Genomic DNA, 19,732 nt, shown 5'->3' with positions numbered 1-19,732 from the left:
TAGATAACCCTAGAATGTTTCTAATAGTAAGAGCAACACATATTAGATATTGTATCAGTTTAAAAAGGTCAGCTGGATGGGATAATTTATAGCACACTTACAGATCCTAGTGTCAGTAACGCGCTGTTCCCACTAGAGTGGAGAATGGACTTTTTTTTTTATCTGAAGTCCGGACTCTGCTCATGGTTAAGCAGAGAGTGAACAGCTCCTAGTATACATAGTTATGGCGTTCACACTTGTCACGCGGCAATGGATCTGTGGGATCTGTTGCGGTAAGCAGACCGCACTTCTGTGCCGTCCACGATAGTCCTGACCCAAGCGGATGCGTTCTCCCATATAGACTAGTCGGATCACTGCAGACAATAAGAGCGGACATTATACTGCTTTGGCAGTGCTGATCGCCACACAACAAAATCTGATTGACCTTACATAAACTGTACATTATAAAAGTGTCGATCAGATCATGAAAAGCTGTGAACAATAAAGTGGCAATCTGTTTAAAAGGTCCAAAATATTTATATTTCATGATACTTTGCTTTTCGCATGACCATATTTGCAGATCTTCCTGAAAAATCCAAGACAACCTTTTCATGTCGGGTCTACTTTTTTGACTCAGGAAAAGGAAGTAATTGATATTTTATGTTTTCTATATATGATGCTTCATAAATCTCTGCTGTCTATATGATTTATGAAAGGAAGACTCCTGCAGACGGCTGTATCCAAGGAGTTAAATCTGAACATTCTCATGTCTCTCAACAATTTGTTCTTCTGTGCTATGAGAGATTGGTTTGGGATTGGTTTGGGTTTGCGTGACAGCTGCAGACCCTCTAAACACGTGTTTCTTGTGAAGACCCCCTCCGGGCAAATGACACAGACTTTCTCTGACTGATATCAGAGCTCATGCTGCGTTGCCAGTGTGAATTTACAAACAAAACAAATCAACAATCTTTATCTTCCATAATTCAACAAGATATAAGAGGACACTAAAATGCTTTTTGTTTTATACAGTATCTCACAAAAGTAAGTACACCTCTCACATTTTTGTTATGTCATATGTTATAACGTTTCATGGGATAACACTTAAAGAGACAGTGAAGCGGAAAAAAATGATATAGTGAATTGGTTGTGTACTATGAATAATTACTAGAAGATTAGCATCAAAGAAAATATCCTCATACTTTTATTTTCAGGTATATAGTGTTTTTTCTAACATTGCATCATTCTCTAATATGTGCAGATTACACAACACTCAGCATTCAAAATGAGTCTTTCAGAGCAGTCTGTGAAGTAATGACCTCTCCTCTAGCAGAGAAAAAGTAAACAGTCCAATAACACATGAGATAATAAAAGTCAGATAACAGCCCTCTCCAGACTAATTAGTCGGAGAGCTTATTGGTTTGTTTGCATAGAGATAACAACTGGAGTTTCTCAATTCTTCCTGTACTGGAAACAATTAGACTGATGTATCTGATCTTAATGTTTTATTTCTTAGCTGTACTACACATACAAATCATAATATCATCATTTTTTTTTTCGCTTCAGTGTCTCTTTAAGATATGGCACTTTGATACAATGTAAAGTAGTCAGTGTTCTGCCCCCTCCACTCACCACTAATAGTTTCTATATGGTGTGACAGTACATTGCGTGCTGGGGAGCTGCGTGTGTGGGCTTGTTGTAATTGAGCTTGGAACGATAGTGTAGTAATAGCTGTATGTAACTTAAAGTGGACCCAAATTAAAAAATATCTATTTTCTAAATTATAATGATAACTAGCAGCCTTTTTTCAGCTGCATGATGACAAATATAAAATATTTTACATTTATTGGAGAAACCCCTCCCTTCCTTTCATATTGCCGGATAGAATCCGGCAAACTGGTGGGGCAGCAGGTGTCCAGCAAAGGAGGAATTGCTATTGGCTGACACCTGTATAACCCTAGTTGTGAAAAAGAGAAGGGTGAAAAGCATGCACTGAAATGCTCATAGGCTTGAAGGAGAGTTTATTTATCTTTGTATGTGTCAGAGTGGTGCAAATAAATATTTTGAATTTAAAAACTGTTTGGTTTGGGTCCGCTTTAACTACCACAACATATATTTAACCTATTTTACCCCCATAAGGTATGCAAAAAAGCTTTTTCTTCTGTTGCCAGAGACCACTTTCATGTTACAAGATACTGCCAATCATGAGTGTCATAATACAGGAGTCTCCTGTTAATACAGTGAGGTAAAAACATGGCACACACTGGCATAGGGAGAAGGCTTGCAATTGCGACCAGCCCTCTGCTTCTGGAGGAGACCATGCAGGCCTCCGAAATGTAAAGTAGGCATGACCCAATCCACCTTCCTTCTCTGATTCAAATCTTATCTACAAAGTACATGGTTCCCATGCTGCAGCCTTCTCTCCTCATGTGACCCACAATCTGAGGGAAAACCTGATTATCTTATACTACTATTTAAAGGCACACTCAGCTACTTAATATGTCTATCGGGAGGACACACATGGCTGCCTTATAGTACTATCTAGAGGGCAAAAATGGCTACCCGTCTGCCTAGGAGCAGAATGGCGACCTGCTATTTAGAGGCCCACATGGCTCTCTGTGGGTATATGGATACTTCTTGTATCTGCTGAACATGGCTACTTCATTTTTTAATCTCTGTTAAATTGTTTATCTGGGGAGCACCTGGCTAATTATTTTTTCTATCCAGGGAGTAAATATCTTCCCACTTACTTAATCTTTTTATTTGGGGGTGCATGTCAGCCATCTAGATTACTCACAAGTTGTTCCAGTCCAGAGTTATTTAGTTTGATATTTATTTTCTTACCTGTGTTTTAGTACTTTTTCATTTACTAGGTCTGAAAGGGTACATTGTACATATAGGGAAACCCCAAGCTGTCTAACTTTTAAATCATATAAAATTTAGTGATTTGGACCAATGTAGGCATCAAGATTCTATAAACACAATCGCCTTAAAGTAAACACTTTTTTGATCTGACAAACCAAATAAAAATAAAATCTTGTTAACAGAATGCTTTGTCACTGCTTCTTTATTGAGGCGTTAGTTTGATTGTGAAGAGCTAATAGTAGTTTAGTTGATTAGTTGGATCTACTTAATATTTTATTATTGGGCCACTCTTAAAAAAAGAAATATGGTCTACAGCAGGGATGTCGAACTCCAGTCCTCAGGGGCCATAATCAAGCCAGTGTTTAGGATGGACTAAGACATGGAGAACTGAGTTCTACTATATGAACCACACCTTTCCTTATTCAGTCCCATCAATTAATTTGGGCTATGCCAAAATGTGTGAGGACTTTGGCCCTTGACGAGTGGACTTTGATATTCCTGTCTACAGTATATAATTGTGTGTTTTTTTAAAATTGTACTAGTCAAACAAATTGTTTTACCTAGCTGCCATCAAATACTGGAGGGAAATGACTGGAAAAATATACTTACAATTATTTCATGTTCACCTTTTATGTGCTCATACCACAAATGTCTGTTATATTCTATGCTATTTTGACCACAATAAAATATGATTTTGGAAAAAGAGTTATTTTGTAGGATTTGGAGGCTGCCATGTTTTTTTCCTTTTAAATAATGCTAGGGACTTGGCTATCCTGCCAATCCTTTGCCCCAGATAACGTGTTCTGACTACCAGCTGTGTGATTCTCATACTACTGAAGGCAAAAGATCAGCCTGACATACAAAACAACGGCTGTTTAAAATGAAGTAAATGGGTAGCCTCCATATCCCTCTCCCTGTTCTTTTTTTCTATGTTCTTCTGTTCTATAATCTAGAAGTAAATGTGCCATCTGTCTCCACTAGGGATGGTAATGCTTAGGAGAACTCATGGAAAAGCATGTGATCAGTTTGATTAGCTGATAGATTTGCAAGGTTTTGATTTGATGTGATGACTTCCTGGTTTAATCATGACCAGCAAATCAGAGCCTTGCAAATCTTTCAGCTGATCAAACTGATCACATGCTTCTCCATGAGTTCTCCTAAGTATTGCCATCCCTAGTCTACAATAATAGCATAATCAGAAGCCCTATCAGCAGGTTTTTGAGTTTCTCACTGCAGCTTTCTATTACCCTATTATGTGGACCAATATAGAATGGGTGGTAAAATTCAAATACTTTAAAGGAGAATGCACTCAACAGGGTGATCAAAATTTGTATTCAAAGATGGTTGTGGACAGAGACATAGAAGCTAAATTCAAATATTCCATATTAAAATTTCCATTGGGTGGCTTATTTGAATGATCTTCTATTGGTGTACACACAATGGCCACTGACATGGATCCTGATCGTTTTAGCAGCGTGTTGCAGACAGTTTGCATCTGTCTGCAATCAAGATGACTGAAGGACAGAGGGTTGGAAGAAAAGAACAAAAGAGGAACAGAATGCAGAAGAATGAACAAATCTGAAATCGAAGACAGTGAAAAAAGTTTACAGATGAAAATTACAGAGGAAACTAGAAGCATACAGATGAAGATGACATCAAAAGACAGACGTTTACAAATGAAGAGAAAATGATTGAGACATATTTACCTGTAATTAAATATTTCATTGTATTTTTTATGTCAAAGAAAATGTACATTTAATTTTTTTGTATGAATCAGAAAGGTGTGAAAAGTTACCAAATTAATTTTTTACTTAGTAGGTGGTTGATATCTGGAGGTTGCATTATTAAGAAACAGCGCTTTAAAATTCCACCAGAAGCCCCTCAGGGTCTCCTCCCACATTTGTAGGCGTAGTTACCTCCACCTCCCTTAGCATGTGGTGGGGATTTGCCCCTCGTCCTCCAAAATTGAACAAGGGCAATATACAAAATGGGGATGGCCCCCAATGATATGGTCCAGCGAGTTGGTATTTTTGGGGGAGAGAGCTCTGTATTGCTGAGCTCCACAAACTCTGGATTATACCAGGCCACAAGAGGTTAATATGGAGGGGAGACATACTCTTTTATTTATTCGTTAACATGCATTTTATTAAAGGAATAACCGGATATACTGTACATTCTCATTGACATATGCATGCACAGTGCTGTCACAACTGACATTACCAGCCATTACACCTCCTGCTTTCCACGCATTTATTTTATTAATTTGCGGTTGAACCTCCATTTGTGATTGCCAGAGATGTAAAGGGAAACATACATATGTGCACTTTTTTCCTATTCAGCTTAATGGAGCCTTGCTCAATATTAGTAGCAGCCAGCCTCGGCTTCAAAAGTTCAATTGCTTAACATGTCAGGTTTACCGTATCTCCTCGTAGTGACTAATGGTCCCCAATGTATAACCATGTCATGATTACCGCTGGGTTTTTCTTTTATTCTTTTTCTTTTCCTTGGAACATCTTATTGATGGTATAATGTACACTCAGTCTGCACGTTTTATCTGCAGTATTGTCATATTAAGATGATATGCCTCTTCTTCAATAAACCTGATCTGTTAAGCAAAAATTAAAAAAGGTTCAATTGCTTGCACGTTTGACTATTGGCTGCCCACTTTCTTAGGCTACCACAGCAGCACTAAGGGGAAGGATTGCAAACTTCTTGCTTACCGTATCCAAACCCAAGAGAGTTTAAGTTGCAGTGCAGATTTAAATCTGCCTCAATGCACTGTCCTATGATTACGGCCTCCTGAAGGGCCAGACTTGCAAGATTAAAGTGGACCTGAACTCTTACACAGGATAGAAGGAAAACAGAGATAAATGCACCCTGTATGTATTTAGAGAGTTTAGCCTGTCTAATTGCCCCTCATCTGTGATTAATCGCAAGTTGTAATTTGATCCCTTAGGTGTGTCAGCTGACTGCCATGGCAGAGAGGCTAAATTGAAAGCACAGGATATTAGCAATATATCTGCTTCCATGAAAGCAGCAAGTAGAAATACTGCAGATTTAGTGTAGGATTTGTATCGCTGTATTTGATCGCTGTAACAAAGAAATGTTTTTTTTAATTAAAGGTTATTATGCTGTTGTTTATCTTTTAGAGCAGAGAGGAAGTTCTGAGTTCAGGTCCGCAAATAGGGACATCTCTATTTCATTATGTCTTAAATGGTTTTGCATGGACTGTGAATATGGTAAGACTGAAAATTTTTAGCATTTCAACAAACAACTGTTTTGTACTTCTATGAACTTGGTTTATGGAAGATCTATTTAAACCTTTTTTTATAGATCACTGTAGGTTTTGCAGAGAATACAGCTTTGTGATGATACTATACCTTTAACTTGTTGCTGGACCTCCAAGGAGAAGTCATAAAATAGGTGTTTTCATTTCCCGCTGTCGGGCTTCCCTGCTCTTCGTCTGACTTCCTGAGCACTCTGGGTTCTCTTAAAATATTATAAATTCCCACACTCTGAGATTAAGTTATCTTTGTGGTCTCTGGGACTGATTAATACCACACACACAGTTACAGACACAAAGCATATTGGAAGTAGAGCTGTCTTTGAACAACGGTTTTCCCAAAAAATGTAGCTGCTCACTGACACTGTCAGTGATTGTCATGTCCAGTTTAATGAAGTGTTTGAGGTTTAAAACAGTCAAGCCCAAATTCCATCCACTGTTTAGGTCAGGATGAGCTCTTGTCTCTAAATGTAGACAAAATATGTTTCTCTAAAAAAGTCTAGTCATGGAAGGGAAATGCTATTTAGGTGTACTTTTGAAAAGGTATAACCCAACCATTAGGGACCGTTTCCACTAGTGCGGTGCGGAATCGCCGCATATCACCGTTGACAAAATCGCATGCGGATGCGATTCCACATGCGTTTTTTTGCCGCGATTTTGCATGCGATTTCGCATAGGCAGGGTATATGCGATTTTAACCATGTCACTGCCTGTGTCAATTTACATTACTTTCAATGCGAAATCGCACGCGAAATCGCGGGAAAAAACGCATGCAAAAAACGCATGCGATTTCCCTATTAAATACATTACCTGCGAATCGCCTGCATTCCACACGCAGGCGAATTCTGCAGGGTCTACCGTGCAGAAAAATCCTGCACATAAAAACGCAAATGAAAACTGACAAGTGGAAACAGTCCCATCCACTTGTATTGCCTATGCGAATCCGCATGTGTTGTCTGCATGCGAATTCGCGCTAGTGGAAACGGGCCCTTATGCTTTTTGTTATGTTTAAAGTCCTAAAGGAGCAAAGCACTTTACACATATTTTGTTTTTGTTGTTGTTAGCACTCCAGAATGAGAAGACCTGTAGAGGGACTGGAGTGAAAATAACACAATAATAAAATTACTTATTTGTTTTTACAATATTCATGTACAGGTGATTTAGTCACTGCTTGCTCATTGTAAATTCTTTCCTCTCCCTGATTTACATTCTGAATTTATCACAGATGGGGACATCTTTAGTTTTGTCAGTTGATTTCTGTGGAATGTTTGTTTAGGGCCTGAGTCCACTGTTGCAGTTGTATCCGCATCTGTCCGCTTTTCAGCATCTCTAATGCTGGGTACACTAGTTGAGATTTCCCGCTCGATTCGCGGATCGATTCGATTATTTCAAACATGCTCGATTGGATTTCGATCGTTCCTGCCGTCGATTTTGCATACTTAACATGAAAAAAACGATCGAAATCCAATCAAGCATGTTTGAAATAATCGAATCGATCCGTTCGATCCTGCGAATTGAGCAGGAATTCTCAACGTGTGTACCCAGCATAACATTGATATTTAAATGAAAAGCGGAAACAACTGCGTCAGTGGGCTCAGGCCCTGAGAGGGTTGAAGCCAGTACAGAATAAACCTCGTCTCCCAGAATGCACTGGAAGGAGGCGTAGTTAATCAGCCTAGGCTAACATCACTGGGAGTGTGGGACTACATAACACTATATATAGCTAAATGAAGTAAAAGGGGGTATCCTACTTACTGCATTCTACTTTGTCACTACAGTGCCCCTTTAAGGTACAAATCGAGCATGGTGGTTGTTCTGGGGATTCTGGAATCTCAGTACAGTAGTGAAAGCTTTCATGGTAATTATTTTCTGTGCTATTAGCAAGTGAAGACTTTCACCTATGAAGATGTTTGATTGTGGTTGCCATTAGTGTGTGGGTTAGTGTTAGTATGAAGATTGCTGTGTCATGGTATGGCTCTGTTGAGGGTTACAAAGTATTACCTTCTAACTGTAGAACATTTGTAATAAATCCAGGCCAAATTTAAAAGATCATTTACTTCCTCCAATGCTCTCCAGCCTGGGAAAACGTTAGTGAATCCAGCACATTGTTTCTTATTGGAAGCAGCTGAAACATTTGCCACCATCTTTATCCTTGATTCTTGCAACCTCGTCAATTTGTGGCTTCTAGAAAAGATTTTGTTTCTACATCAATAGTGTCCCGCCATTTGTCAGACAGCTGGTTTTCCGCTGGATCTGGAACTGATATTACATCATCCCATGTGAGACTGAACTCTTCACCTTGTCCTGTAATCAAGACAGAAACTTTACGGTGTATTTTTTCAGATCTCTGTCAGACATAACAGCACTACGGTAGCATCATCTCATTACACATCACTCGGAATACTCCACCTGATCCCATTTGTCTTACAGCAGATTCTTGCAGTTAGTTCAAATGACTGTGAGTAACAATGTTAGATCCTAAGAAAGGCTATCATTGTGATTTGTCATAGGCTTAAGCTGGCCATACACTGGCCCGATTTGCCGCCGTTTCGACAGCACGCCGAATTTCGATCCATTTCGTCCGATCCCGTCGATCGCTCCGTGTGGAAAATTACCGTTGATCGCCCATGGGTAGGGAGCGCGTCGCTAGCGGCGTTCGAGTGCCCGACGACCGATGCAATAGAGCCCGCATACATTACCTGCTCCGCCGGCGCGACTCCAGTCCCCCAGTCACCGCTGCTCTGTCTGCGCTCTGGTCTCCAGGTCCAGCATGCCTCACTTCTTCTAGCCTGGCAGGAAGTTTAAACAGTAGAGCGCCCTCTACTGTTTAAACTTCCTGCCGGGCTAGAAGAAGTGAAGCATGCCAGACCTGGAGACCAGAGCACAGACAGAGCAGCGGTGACTGGGGGACTGGAGTCGCGCCGGCAGAGCAGGTAATGTATGCAGGGGGGGGGGGGGGAGCGGCGGCAGCAGCAGCACCACCACAACAGATTGTGAACGGTTTCAGGCTGAAATCGGTTCACAATCTGTTTGCAGTAAAGGTAGCCATACGATCCCTCTCTAATCAGATTCGATCAGAGAGGGATCTATCTATTGGTCGAATCTGATGGCAAATCGATCAGTGTATGGCTACCTTTACATATATTACTTGGAGTTACAAGAAGCTGCGCTTCTAAGTTTTACCTCTTTTTTTCTGGTGTTTTATAATTTACTGGCCTTTTATACAACATATTCACTGAAGTTATTGATAATAAATGGTAATGGTCAGGAATTAACAATTGGCTATCTTAAATGGGCTTTCATTAGTAGTATGCTTTTTGACTAGTTAACAGTTTTTTTCATAAATATTTTTTTTTTTGTTTAATTTCTTTTTATTAAGATTTGCGTTAGAAAACAAACAGCCTAAAGTACAATAACACCAACAATATTGAGTAAATAGCTACAAATTACAATTATATCTGGGGTCAAAATTAATGTGGCAGGTTTAAAGAGGATCTGTACTGTCTGATTTGTACAATAAAAAACATACCAATCGATTCACTGTAATCTCCTGGATCCCTCTTTGCCATTTTCGCCGGTCCCCGCGGCGATCCTGGATTTTAATCGCCAGTTTTAGGCAGTGTTTACAAACAAAAAACATGGCCGCTAACCAGGAAGTGATGTATGTGTATTTATGGATCATGTTACAGTATACTACAAGTTTTTATTACATAGTGAATTTTCTGCACTCCAGTCAGAGATTCTCAGTGTCTCAGCATGGGCAGCTCTCCCCCCCCCCCCCCCCCCCCCCCAGACAAGCTGAAATTAAGAGCAGAGACCTGTCTGTGAGGGATAAACAAAGCACACACACAGAGCCTGCAGGGGGGGGCGTGGAAGGGGTGTGCATAACTTCTCCCTATCACAGCAGAGGCAGTGCATTCCTCTCTGGGTCAACAAAGCTTGACAAAAAAAAGAAGATTAGATATATAACAGAGACAGTGCAACTCAAAAAGGCTGCAGTAATCCAGACCACATTAGAACAGGTATAGGAACTTATGGGATAGAAGAAATAAGGCTGAAGATTTTGTTACAGAGTCTCTTTAACAGTCATCAAGGTCAAAGGATGGATCTGCATACAGGCTAAGCAGAAACAGTAAAAATGATTAGATAGATTTTTTCTATGTGTGTGATGGGACAATAAAATGTTCACTGTTCCTGCTAAGCCTGTGTGCAGATCCATCCTTGAACCTTGGGATTGTACTTTTGCCGGGGAACCTGAACCAGCACCCGCTGGACAGAGGTGTGCAATTCTTTTCTATAAGGTTTAATAGTCATACCTCAAGGTATGAAAACATATAAACTAAAAGACATAACAGAAAAACACCCCTCTGACATAGGAGCAGGCACACCAGAGTGCCATTAGCAAAATCTATCACACTGGATAAGGTGGGTACGAGACCTTACTGCACCGTCTATATCTGGTCCTAACTTGTACACAATTCCAAAGCATCTAGCCGAAAAGGAGGTAGAAGTGGGAAAGGCTGGGGAAGGATAAAGGAAGGAGATAAAGAGATAAAGGCAGGAAGAAGGTCTCCTGGTCAGGAAGGGGAGAATGTATGTGAGACAAATACTAATAACTCAGAGAAAGATCAAACAGCAATCAGATAATGGCCAATAATATCCACCCAAATCCAGTAAAGGCAAGAGAGGGGCCTCAAAGCAGGAAAGTAAACTCCAGTGTGTGTCTCTATAATCAATCGAACTGGACCAAACCATGATAAATGATTCCATTTTATTACTATCAACGGCGATCTTTTCTTCCATCCTCATTATCTCATTCATGGCCTTCAACCAGTTGCATAGCAAAGGCGCTTGAGAAGAATTCCAGGATCTGGCAATAGTGGTCTTAGGCGATGTCAAGCAATGTTTCAATATACCTTTCTTAACTTTAGAAATTGACCCGGGAATCATAAAAAAGGCCACACTCCGGAGAATAAATATTTTATTTTAAATATCTTAAAACTACAACCAAATACAATGCCCTGGTGGATGTCACTGACTGATCTTGGAGACTATCTCTTAAGTGGAGAGAGATAGCTCTCGAGGTCAAGCAAGCTAGGTCGGCAACACACAGACAGATAAAGTACAAAGACAGAAGGCTGATTCGGTATCCAAGACGAGCAGGGTCTGGCAACAGGTAATCAGAAGTGTAAGGTACCGAATCAGAAAGCAGAGGGAAAGTCAGAAATGCAACAGGTCATAACAGATAACAACAATGCCTAGTCTTGGGTGTGAGGTCCGTGGTCACTACACCCTGGAACTAGTCTGAAGTATAACAGAATGGTAACACAAGTCCCTAGTCTTGGGTGTGAGGTCCGTGGTCTCGACACCCTGGAACTAGTCTGAGGTATAACAGAATGATAACACAAGTCCCTAGTCTTGGGTGTGAGGTCCGTGGTCTCGACACCCTGGAACTAGTCTGATGTATAACAGAATGATAACACAAGTCCCTAGTCTTGGGTGTGAGGTCCGTGGTCTCGACACCCTGGAACTAGTCTGATGTATAACAGAATGGTAACACAAGTCCCTAGTCTTGGGTGTGAGGTCCGTGGTCTCGACACCCTGGAACTAGTCTGAAGTATAACAGAATGATAACACAAGTCCCTAGTCTTGGGTGTGAGGTCCGTGGTCTCGACACCCTGGAACTAGTCTGATGTATAACAGAATGATAACACAAGTCCCTAGTCTTGGGTGTGAGGTCCGTGGTCTCGACACCCTGGAACTAGTCTGATGCATAACAGAATGGTAACACAAGTCCCTAGTCTTGGGTGTGAGGTCCGTGGTCTCGACACCCTGGAACTAGTCTGATGTATAACAGAATGATAACACAAGTCCCTAGTCTTGGGTGTGAGGTCCGTGGTCTCGACACCCTGGAACTAGTCTGATGTATAACAGAATGATAATACAATAACAAACAGAAGTAATCTGGCTCAGTGTGAATTCCCAGGTCCTCCTGGTTCAAACACACTGTTGGATCTGACTAAGGTCTGAGTGCTTCCACGTAAGTGTTCGCAACGGCAGACCACCAGCAACTGACAAGAAAGCTGTATATATAGTTGCAGGACTCTGCCGCCCCGCCCAAGCCACTCAGCCAATCAGGAGTCCAGCAGGAATCAGCTGATCATCCTGATCAGCTGACACATCTCCTGCCGGCATAAAGGTCCTGACTTCTGGCGCGCGCGTGCGTAGCATCCATCCAGGTGCACTAGAGATCCCAGCCGACCCAGACATGCGTTGCTGCGTGGAAAGCGCCGCGCTGGACGTGGAATCAGCCACCCTGCCGCCAGTACACGCGGCGGCTTCTCCGCGTTTTCTCACAAATAGAAGCTAACTGCAAAAAATCAATGAAGGTACAGAGTACAACAGAACCCATAGAAACTCTCTAACCCTCCCGTACCCTCCCAATTTGCTCTCTCCTTTAAGCTTGACTAATAAATTGACCACTGGTCATCAGAAGTCTTTCAGATTTCCAGGCATCCATGGGTATCCCTTGAGCTGCTCATGAGCATACCAAGAGGAGAACGTCAAAGGTTCCATAAATTCCTTGAGTTCATCTTAGAACTCCAGGCAATAATAAAAAAACACTATTTAATAAAATAAAGAATGTACAATCAATTGTTTAAATTGTACTATTAAGATAATGTATAATTAATGTGCAGCTTTTGGTTGAAATCGGAAGGACTGCACTGTATGGCAGTTAGGCTCTCTTGTAACTGCACATGCTATCACATCTTACCAATCACCACAGTTATTACTGTTATTAAACTGTTACACGCATGCTAGTGAACTACCTAAAATCTTCATTTTGACGGTGTTACTGATGCAAAGTACACAAGAAGGCCTATAATTTCTAACTTGGAGATAAGCTACCACAACATGTTTAACAGTCCACCAAGAACGCATTTACTAACCACAGATGATGTTATATTGGGCTATGAAATGGTTAGAGATGAGTCTGCAATGTGCTTGTATGCTGGGTGACCTACCTGTATAGAGGCCAACAATTACAGATGGTATGTATATATATATATATATATATATATATATATATATATATATATATATATATATATATATATATATATATATATATATGTATATATGTATATATATATATATATATATATATATATGTGTGTGTGTGTGTGTGTGTGTGTGTGTGTGTGTATATATGTATATATATATATATATATATATATATATATATATATGTGTGTATATATATATATATATATATATATATATATATATATATATACATATATAATGTATATAATTTTTATCATGTTTTATTTGAGAGGTTTGCTTGAAGGCCTTCAGAATTAGGCCCGGTTCACATTAGCGTTTACTAACGGAACTGGTCATACAGTTCCATGGTCCGTTCCTCTGAGCGGACGAAAAGATGCTGCAGGACCCAATTTTCCGGACCGTTTCGCTCAGCGGAACGGAAACGGAAGGTTTTGCAGCATATAGGAACCAGGGCCGGCCCGCCCATGAGGCGGGGTGAAACGTTTGCCTCAGGCGGCACTTCTGGGGGGGCGGCACCTGCCCGTCCATGGGTGTGGAGGGCCGCCCGAGCTGGAGGGGATAGCGGGCAGGAAGGGGGTATTGGGCCTAGCGGCGGGGAGGGGGGTCGGATCCCCCCCTCCCTCGCCTGGGTCCCCCGTCCTCCGCTCCCCTCCAGCTTGTTACGTCGCTGGCTGCAGCTATAAGAGGCAACGGGCGGGGATCACTCACCTCTTCCTCGCTCCAGCGTGCGCTCCACTGACGTCACTTCCTGCGGCGTAGCAGGAGTGTTTGTTTGGCTCAATAGATAATTTCCGACAGGTCCAATCTGATTTCAATAATTTTTCTGATCTTTTTTTCTCATAGAAGTTAATGGAAATCAATAAGAAAAACCATTGGAAAATCGATCAGAAAATGATCGGAAAATGGATCGGCAGTAAATCTGCTGAAAAAACTCTTTGTGTATTCCCAGCATATCTATAGCTATCTGATAACCAGTCAGAGAGGCGTACACTTGCTATACATCTAGCTGCATTGTGTAAGCAGGTATATGCACAGTAAAGGGCTGGCCTGTGTAAAGGTAATTTTATGTGACAGACCAATGCTGAACTGTGTATATGATGGACAGAGGCGCATGGCATAGTACCAGACCTGTTTCTGTATATGCTCTATCTTATTGCCTGAGGAAGCAGGTCACTCCCATGAAACGCGTTGTATTTTACTAGAGTATGTAAATAAATTGTTTTGCTACCTCCTCACTTTTAAATGTTTTAGATCTTTTTATCCTTCTGGCGCCTCTGTATCCATACTACATTGATGTTATTAAGGGTTTTTTTGGGCTTGAATTTGTCTTTTAAGTAAATATGTTATTGTTTATCTACGTGACATTGCATGCTTTACCGTGATTACTTACAGCACTTGCAATCTGCATTTTGAAGAAAGCAGCATTGTAACACTTCATTAAAGGAGCCTATTGGTTGAGCATAGTTATGAAAAGGATACTGTTATCTTCTAATTGCAGACTACCTGAAGTGTTCAGTTCCTTCCTGAGCTCTTCAGTGGCTTTCACTTCCTTCCTGAACTATCAAATAAGCAGTATAGTTAACTCAGAGCACAGCAAGACATTCATTTATGTTCTGAGACTTTGTAACACCTCATCCTCAGGAATGTATCTTCTGAGCGCATTACAGCAGACACTCAATGCAAATATATAGACGACAAGAAGTGTCCTTTTCTGCTTTTCTGAGAAAAAACTTTGTTGCAGCATTTAAATATCTAGCTTTTATAGTTTATATTTATATTTACATACTTCTTTCATTAGTTATATCTGGTGTATTGCATCCACTGACATTGATTCAGAATCCTGCATGACTTTACATGGGGGAGATTTTATGCACAGCAAGAGCTACCACCTGTGTACATGATCGTATCATATCAGAATAGCATGGATTCAGAACATGAAACCTAATTTACCTATAGTGACAACTAAGAACAACAGGAAACTGGCTGAAAATATATAAACTGACCATTCAAAGTTGTTGATTTTTGTGCTGCAGAGTTCTGTTCTTCAGTTACTTGTATCCCATATACATAAAGGTTCAGAAAAAAAATAATTGTTTTCACTATGCAGGCTGTCTTTCTGTCCTCCCTCAAGAAGCAGTACTGAGTGCCGGGTGGTGTGTGTTGCTACAGTGTACTACAACTATTGTTTTCACTATGACCCATATATACAATAAAACTTAACTGTCCCTGCGTCATCCACTTTCCCTGTCTGTCCGTCCGTGGCTTTTTTGTACTGCGCATGTGAGCAGTACAGACAGCCGTTGGGACGGGAGGTTGGGTCATGAAGCAGGGCGGGCGCGCGCGTGGCGGGAACACGCTTGCGCACTGACTGGCGGCGGTGTGGTAATATCACTACTTAGAGCCCGTTTTTAAATTGGCTTAGGTAGACTAGTCTGAAAATAAAATGAGTCAGATAGACTGAATGAAATACTTCACCTGATTCTCCCTCAATTTAATTGATATTCCTAGGGGGTTTCTACGCCACTCACAAGTACAACATTTTAGCTCAGGGCCCTTGAGCACTGTCGCAACTCAGGTTTCCTCCGACATCCCAAAAACATACAGATAAGTTAATTGGCTTCCCCCTAAATTGGCCCTAGACTATGCACAGGATATAGATATATGACTACGGTAGGGACTATATTGTGAGCCCTTCAGTTAGTAACAAGACAATATACTCTGTACAGCGCTGCATAATATGTCGGCGCTATATAAATACTTAAATAAAAATAAAGTCCCCTTGTGAATGACTGCCGCCATCAATGAGATGGTGCCATCATTCACAAGAACTGATACTTACACGTCCACGCATTACTTACTGTTTGCGTAGTAATACTACGCACAGGAAAGTTATGCACGGGGACATCTTATAGCCAAATAGTAAACTTACATCAACAATAAATTTTTTGTAATTAACCGACATTTTTTTACATTTAGAATGAACCCCTTGCCTCCCACACTCCCCAGTAGTAACCCCAAAACACTTTTGTAAAAAAAATATATATATACAATTAAAAAAATAATAATACATAAATAGTTACCTTAACGGGAACCTGAAGTGAGGAAAATTATTTAAAATAAACACATGACGTAGCTGCAAATGAATATTACATACTAACCTCACTATCAGTTCCTCTCAGAAGCTCCCCATTTTCTTCTTACGGTGATCCCTTCCAGTTCTAACAATATTTTGTCAGAATTGAAATATACCAGTTGCTGTCAGTTATATTTCAGCAGCTGTCAGTTACAACTGAATGTGCAAGGTAATGTCAGTGTTACCCTAGGGCTCAAGTAGGCAATATTACAGTTTAATAGTGTGCTGACCAGGACGCTGCTATGGGGTAATGGCCATTTTCAAAATGGAGGACTGAGAAATCCATTCATCACAGTTGACAAACAGGATGCAGGAGAGGAGAAAGAGATTGAGTAGTAGACTACGCGGGAGGTAAGCATGTCCTAGGTATGGGTATTTTGACTTTTTATTTTCAGTTCAGGTTCTCTTTAAGGACTGAACTTTTTTAATTTGTATGTCAAGACGGTATAATACTGTTACTTTTTAAATTATTGGCTTGTAATTAGTGACGAACGCAAAACTGAAAAAAAAACCACACCTTTATTTCCAAATAAAATATTTATGCCATACATTGTACTAGGGAAAGATTTAAAATGTTGCAATAACCGGGACAAATGGGCAAATACAATGTGTTGGTTTTAATTACGGTAGCATGTATTATTTTAAAACTATAATGGCCGAAACCTGAGAAATAATGATTTTTTTCAAATTTTTTTCTTATTTTTCCTGTTAAAACACAGAATAAAATTATTCTTATCAAAAAGTACCCCCCAATGAAAGCCTAATTGGTTGTGAAAAAATATAGATTGGTTCATTTTGATAAGTAGTAATAGGTGAATGAATGGAAGGAGCGCTGACAGGTGAAAATTGCTCTGGTTTTTTAAGGGGAAAAACCCTTGGAGGTGAAGTGGTTAAGCTACATAACTGAAGGTGGTGCATATTGTAGTAAAGAATTCAGCATAAGATGGTGTCTAATTCCATCTTAGGCCTCCTTCACACTGGAATGTTTTTGCTGGCGATTCACGCTTTGCTGATTCACAAATCGGCGATCAGCAAAGCACTGCTGCACAAGTAATCCTATAGGATTACTCTCACTGCAGCAATTGTGGCATGTTTGTGATTTCTGACGATTGAAAACGTGCTACATGCAGCATTTTCCCAGCGATTGTGTCACGATTCTTATTCACTGGAATGTGAATCGCAAAACACAATTGCCGAACACCACAATGCAAAAACACAATCGCCTGGTGATCGCAGTCGCAATTTGCGGTTTGCAGTGTGAGGGAGGCCTAAGTCACATTTTGCAGTAAACATTATCTACATATAAAGTCCTTGGAATTCTCTTAATTAATTACATTTGCTTAGTGGTGAAATGATACAAATTGAATTGCTTAGTGGTGAAATGATACAAACTATCCACTCTTGTCCTATTTTAAATATACCATGATGCAGATAAAGGAGAGCCCCTTCATAGTTACAAAGATAAATTCTATCTGCTCACTTTCTGCACCTGTTGTCTGAAATATAGGTCATTATATTTTGCATTTTCTGTGTTCACTGGTTGGTATGAGTACCACATCCCACAGAGTAAAGAGTGCATGGTTCTCAGAAGATGACAAGCGATAAGACATGGAGCTTTAAGTCTGATTCATCCTGTGGTTTCCATATGTGTCAGTGATACCACTCTTATGATCTGGTTTCATAGAAGCTTTTATATTTATGAAGGTCTTAATATTTCAGCTGCTGCAATTGTTCATCTCCTGCAGTCATTCATCCCTCTCTGCCTTCATTTACTGGGGACTTTGAACCAATTACTATATCTATATCTGTAACATCCTGTCTAGATAACTGATTCATTTCATGCGGTAATCTGACAAGTGCAACTGAATCTGGGATTGCATTTCTATATTTCTGTTACCAATGTCAGAAGCATCTTAAGTAATCTAGACCAGGGGTCCCCAACCTTTTCCGGCCCGGGGACCACTTTCTGACCAAATTTTTCTCCGGGGCCCGCGGGGGGTGTAGCGTCCTAGTGGACAGCGTCGTGCACAGCGGGTTACCGGGGGGAGGGGCATAGCTAGCATAGTTGCCCCAGTATAGGGAGTTTAGTTGCCCCAGTATGGCTAGTACAGTTACCCCAGTATAGCTAGTATAGTGCCCAGTAAAGCTAATATAGTGCCCAGTATAGGTAGGTAGTGCCCCAGTATAGCTAGTATAGTGCCCAGTGTTGGTAGGTAGTGCCCCAGTATAGCTAGTATGCCCCAGTATAGGTAGTATAGTGCCCCAGTATAGTTATGCCCCAGTATAGCTAGTATAGTGCCTCAGTATAGCTAGTATAGTGCCCAGTTTAGCTAGTATAGTGCCCCAGTATAGCTAGTATAAGTATAGCTAGTAGTGCCCCAGTACAGCTAGTATAGTGCCCAGTATAGCTAGTATAGTGCCCCAGTATAGCTAGTAGTGCCCCAGTACAACCAGTATAGTGCCCAGTATAGCCAGTATAGTGCCCCAGTATAGCAAGTATAGTGCCCCAATATAGCTAGTAGTGCCCCAGTACAGCCAGTATAGTGCCCAGTATAGCGCCCCTGTATAGTACCCAAGTATAGCTAGTATAGTGCCCCAGTATAAGAGCCCCAGTACAGTGCCCAAGTATAGCAGCCCCCACTCCAATCCCCCCCCCCCCCCCGCGGCCGCCGCTGCTGCAGTTACCTTGGCCGGCGGTGTCTTACATTCCCCTCTCTCTCTCGCCGGAGCGCGCCCCGCTGCTGCTGTGACGGAGAGGGAGGAAGCAGGAAAGAGAGAGCGGTTCCCATAGTAACGGCGCGCCGCTACAGGAAGCCGCTCTTTCTCTCCTGCTTTCTCCCTCTCTGTCACAGCAGCTGCAGGGCGCGCTGCTGTGACTCACACGTCACGCTGACAAGAGAGAAGGGGAATGTAAGATACCAAGCGGCCGCCAGAGATAACAGAAGCGGCGGCTGCAGAGGGGGCGGGGGCAAGAGGACAGTCCCGCGGCCCAACTGAAAGCGTCCTGCGGACCACCAGTGGGCCGCGGACCACAGGTTGGGGATCCCTGATCTAGACCATTAAGATTGAAGACACAAAAACATGAGATTTGGCTCTCAACTTAAAATCTATACATTCGCGTATAACCAAATTTTTCAACACAAAAAATCTGCTGAAAGTTTATTCCCAGCTGTGTCCTATGTCTGTGCCCGCTCCCTTTCTTGGCAACGTGGCGTGCGGTATGCAGCAATAGGAGGACCGATCTGTGTTCCAACTATGAGAAGCTAAAGAGGGATCTCCGGCACTGAATGTGACTCTATTGCTCTTTCCACTCCTCTTCATGTAGCCACCACAACAGGGACACAGGTCAGTCTTACTGTTTCTGCATGCTGCACACCATTATACCGGGGGGAGGGGGGGCAGAGGCG

The 19,732-nt window shown here is 41.3% G+C and overlaps 1 protein-coding gene and 1 long non-coding RNA gene across 5 annotated transcripts in view; one reads left to right on the top strand and one right to left on the bottom strand.

Annotated features, from left to right (window-relative positions):
- ARHGEF3 (Rho guanine nucleotide exchange factor 3) overlaps positions 1-19,732 on the top strand; it is a 679,117-nt gene that overhangs the window by 483,599 nt on the left and 175,786 nt on the right. The window contains exon 3 of one of the 4 annotated variants that reach the window (XM_068253704.1): positions 4,316-4,549. The exons of 2 other annotated variants lie outside the window; for them this stretch is intronic. In XM_068253704.1, coding sequence (XP_068109805.1) covers positions 4,529-4,549 — 21 coding nt within the window. In that variant the 5' untranslated portion in view covers positions 4,316-4,528. Of the gene's footprint in view, positions 1-4,312; positions 4,550-19,732 lie in introns of all 4 variants that reach the window. One more of the 4 variants, XM_068253703.1, reaches the window with a different exon arrangement.
- On the bottom strand, positions 8,186-16,412 carry LOC137532795 (uncharacterized). Its single transcript, XR_011024002.1, has 3 exons — positions 16,351-16,412; positions 14,696-14,750; positions 8,186-8,428 (listed from the first exon to the last, which is right to left on the bottom strand). It is a non-coding gene; the product is annotated as an uncharacterized lncRNA (long non-coding RNA).

This window comes from Hyperolius riggenbachi, chromosome 9 (assembly GCF_040937935.1).
Source record: "Hyperolius riggenbachi isolate aHypRig1 chromosome 9, aHypRig1.pri, whole genome shotgun sequence".
Classification (NCBI taxonomy): domain Eukaryota; kingdom Metazoa; phylum Chordata; class Amphibia; order Anura; family Hyperoliidae; genus Hyperolius; species Hyperolius riggenbachi.
This window is presented reverse-complemented; position numbering and strand designations above follow the sequence as displayed.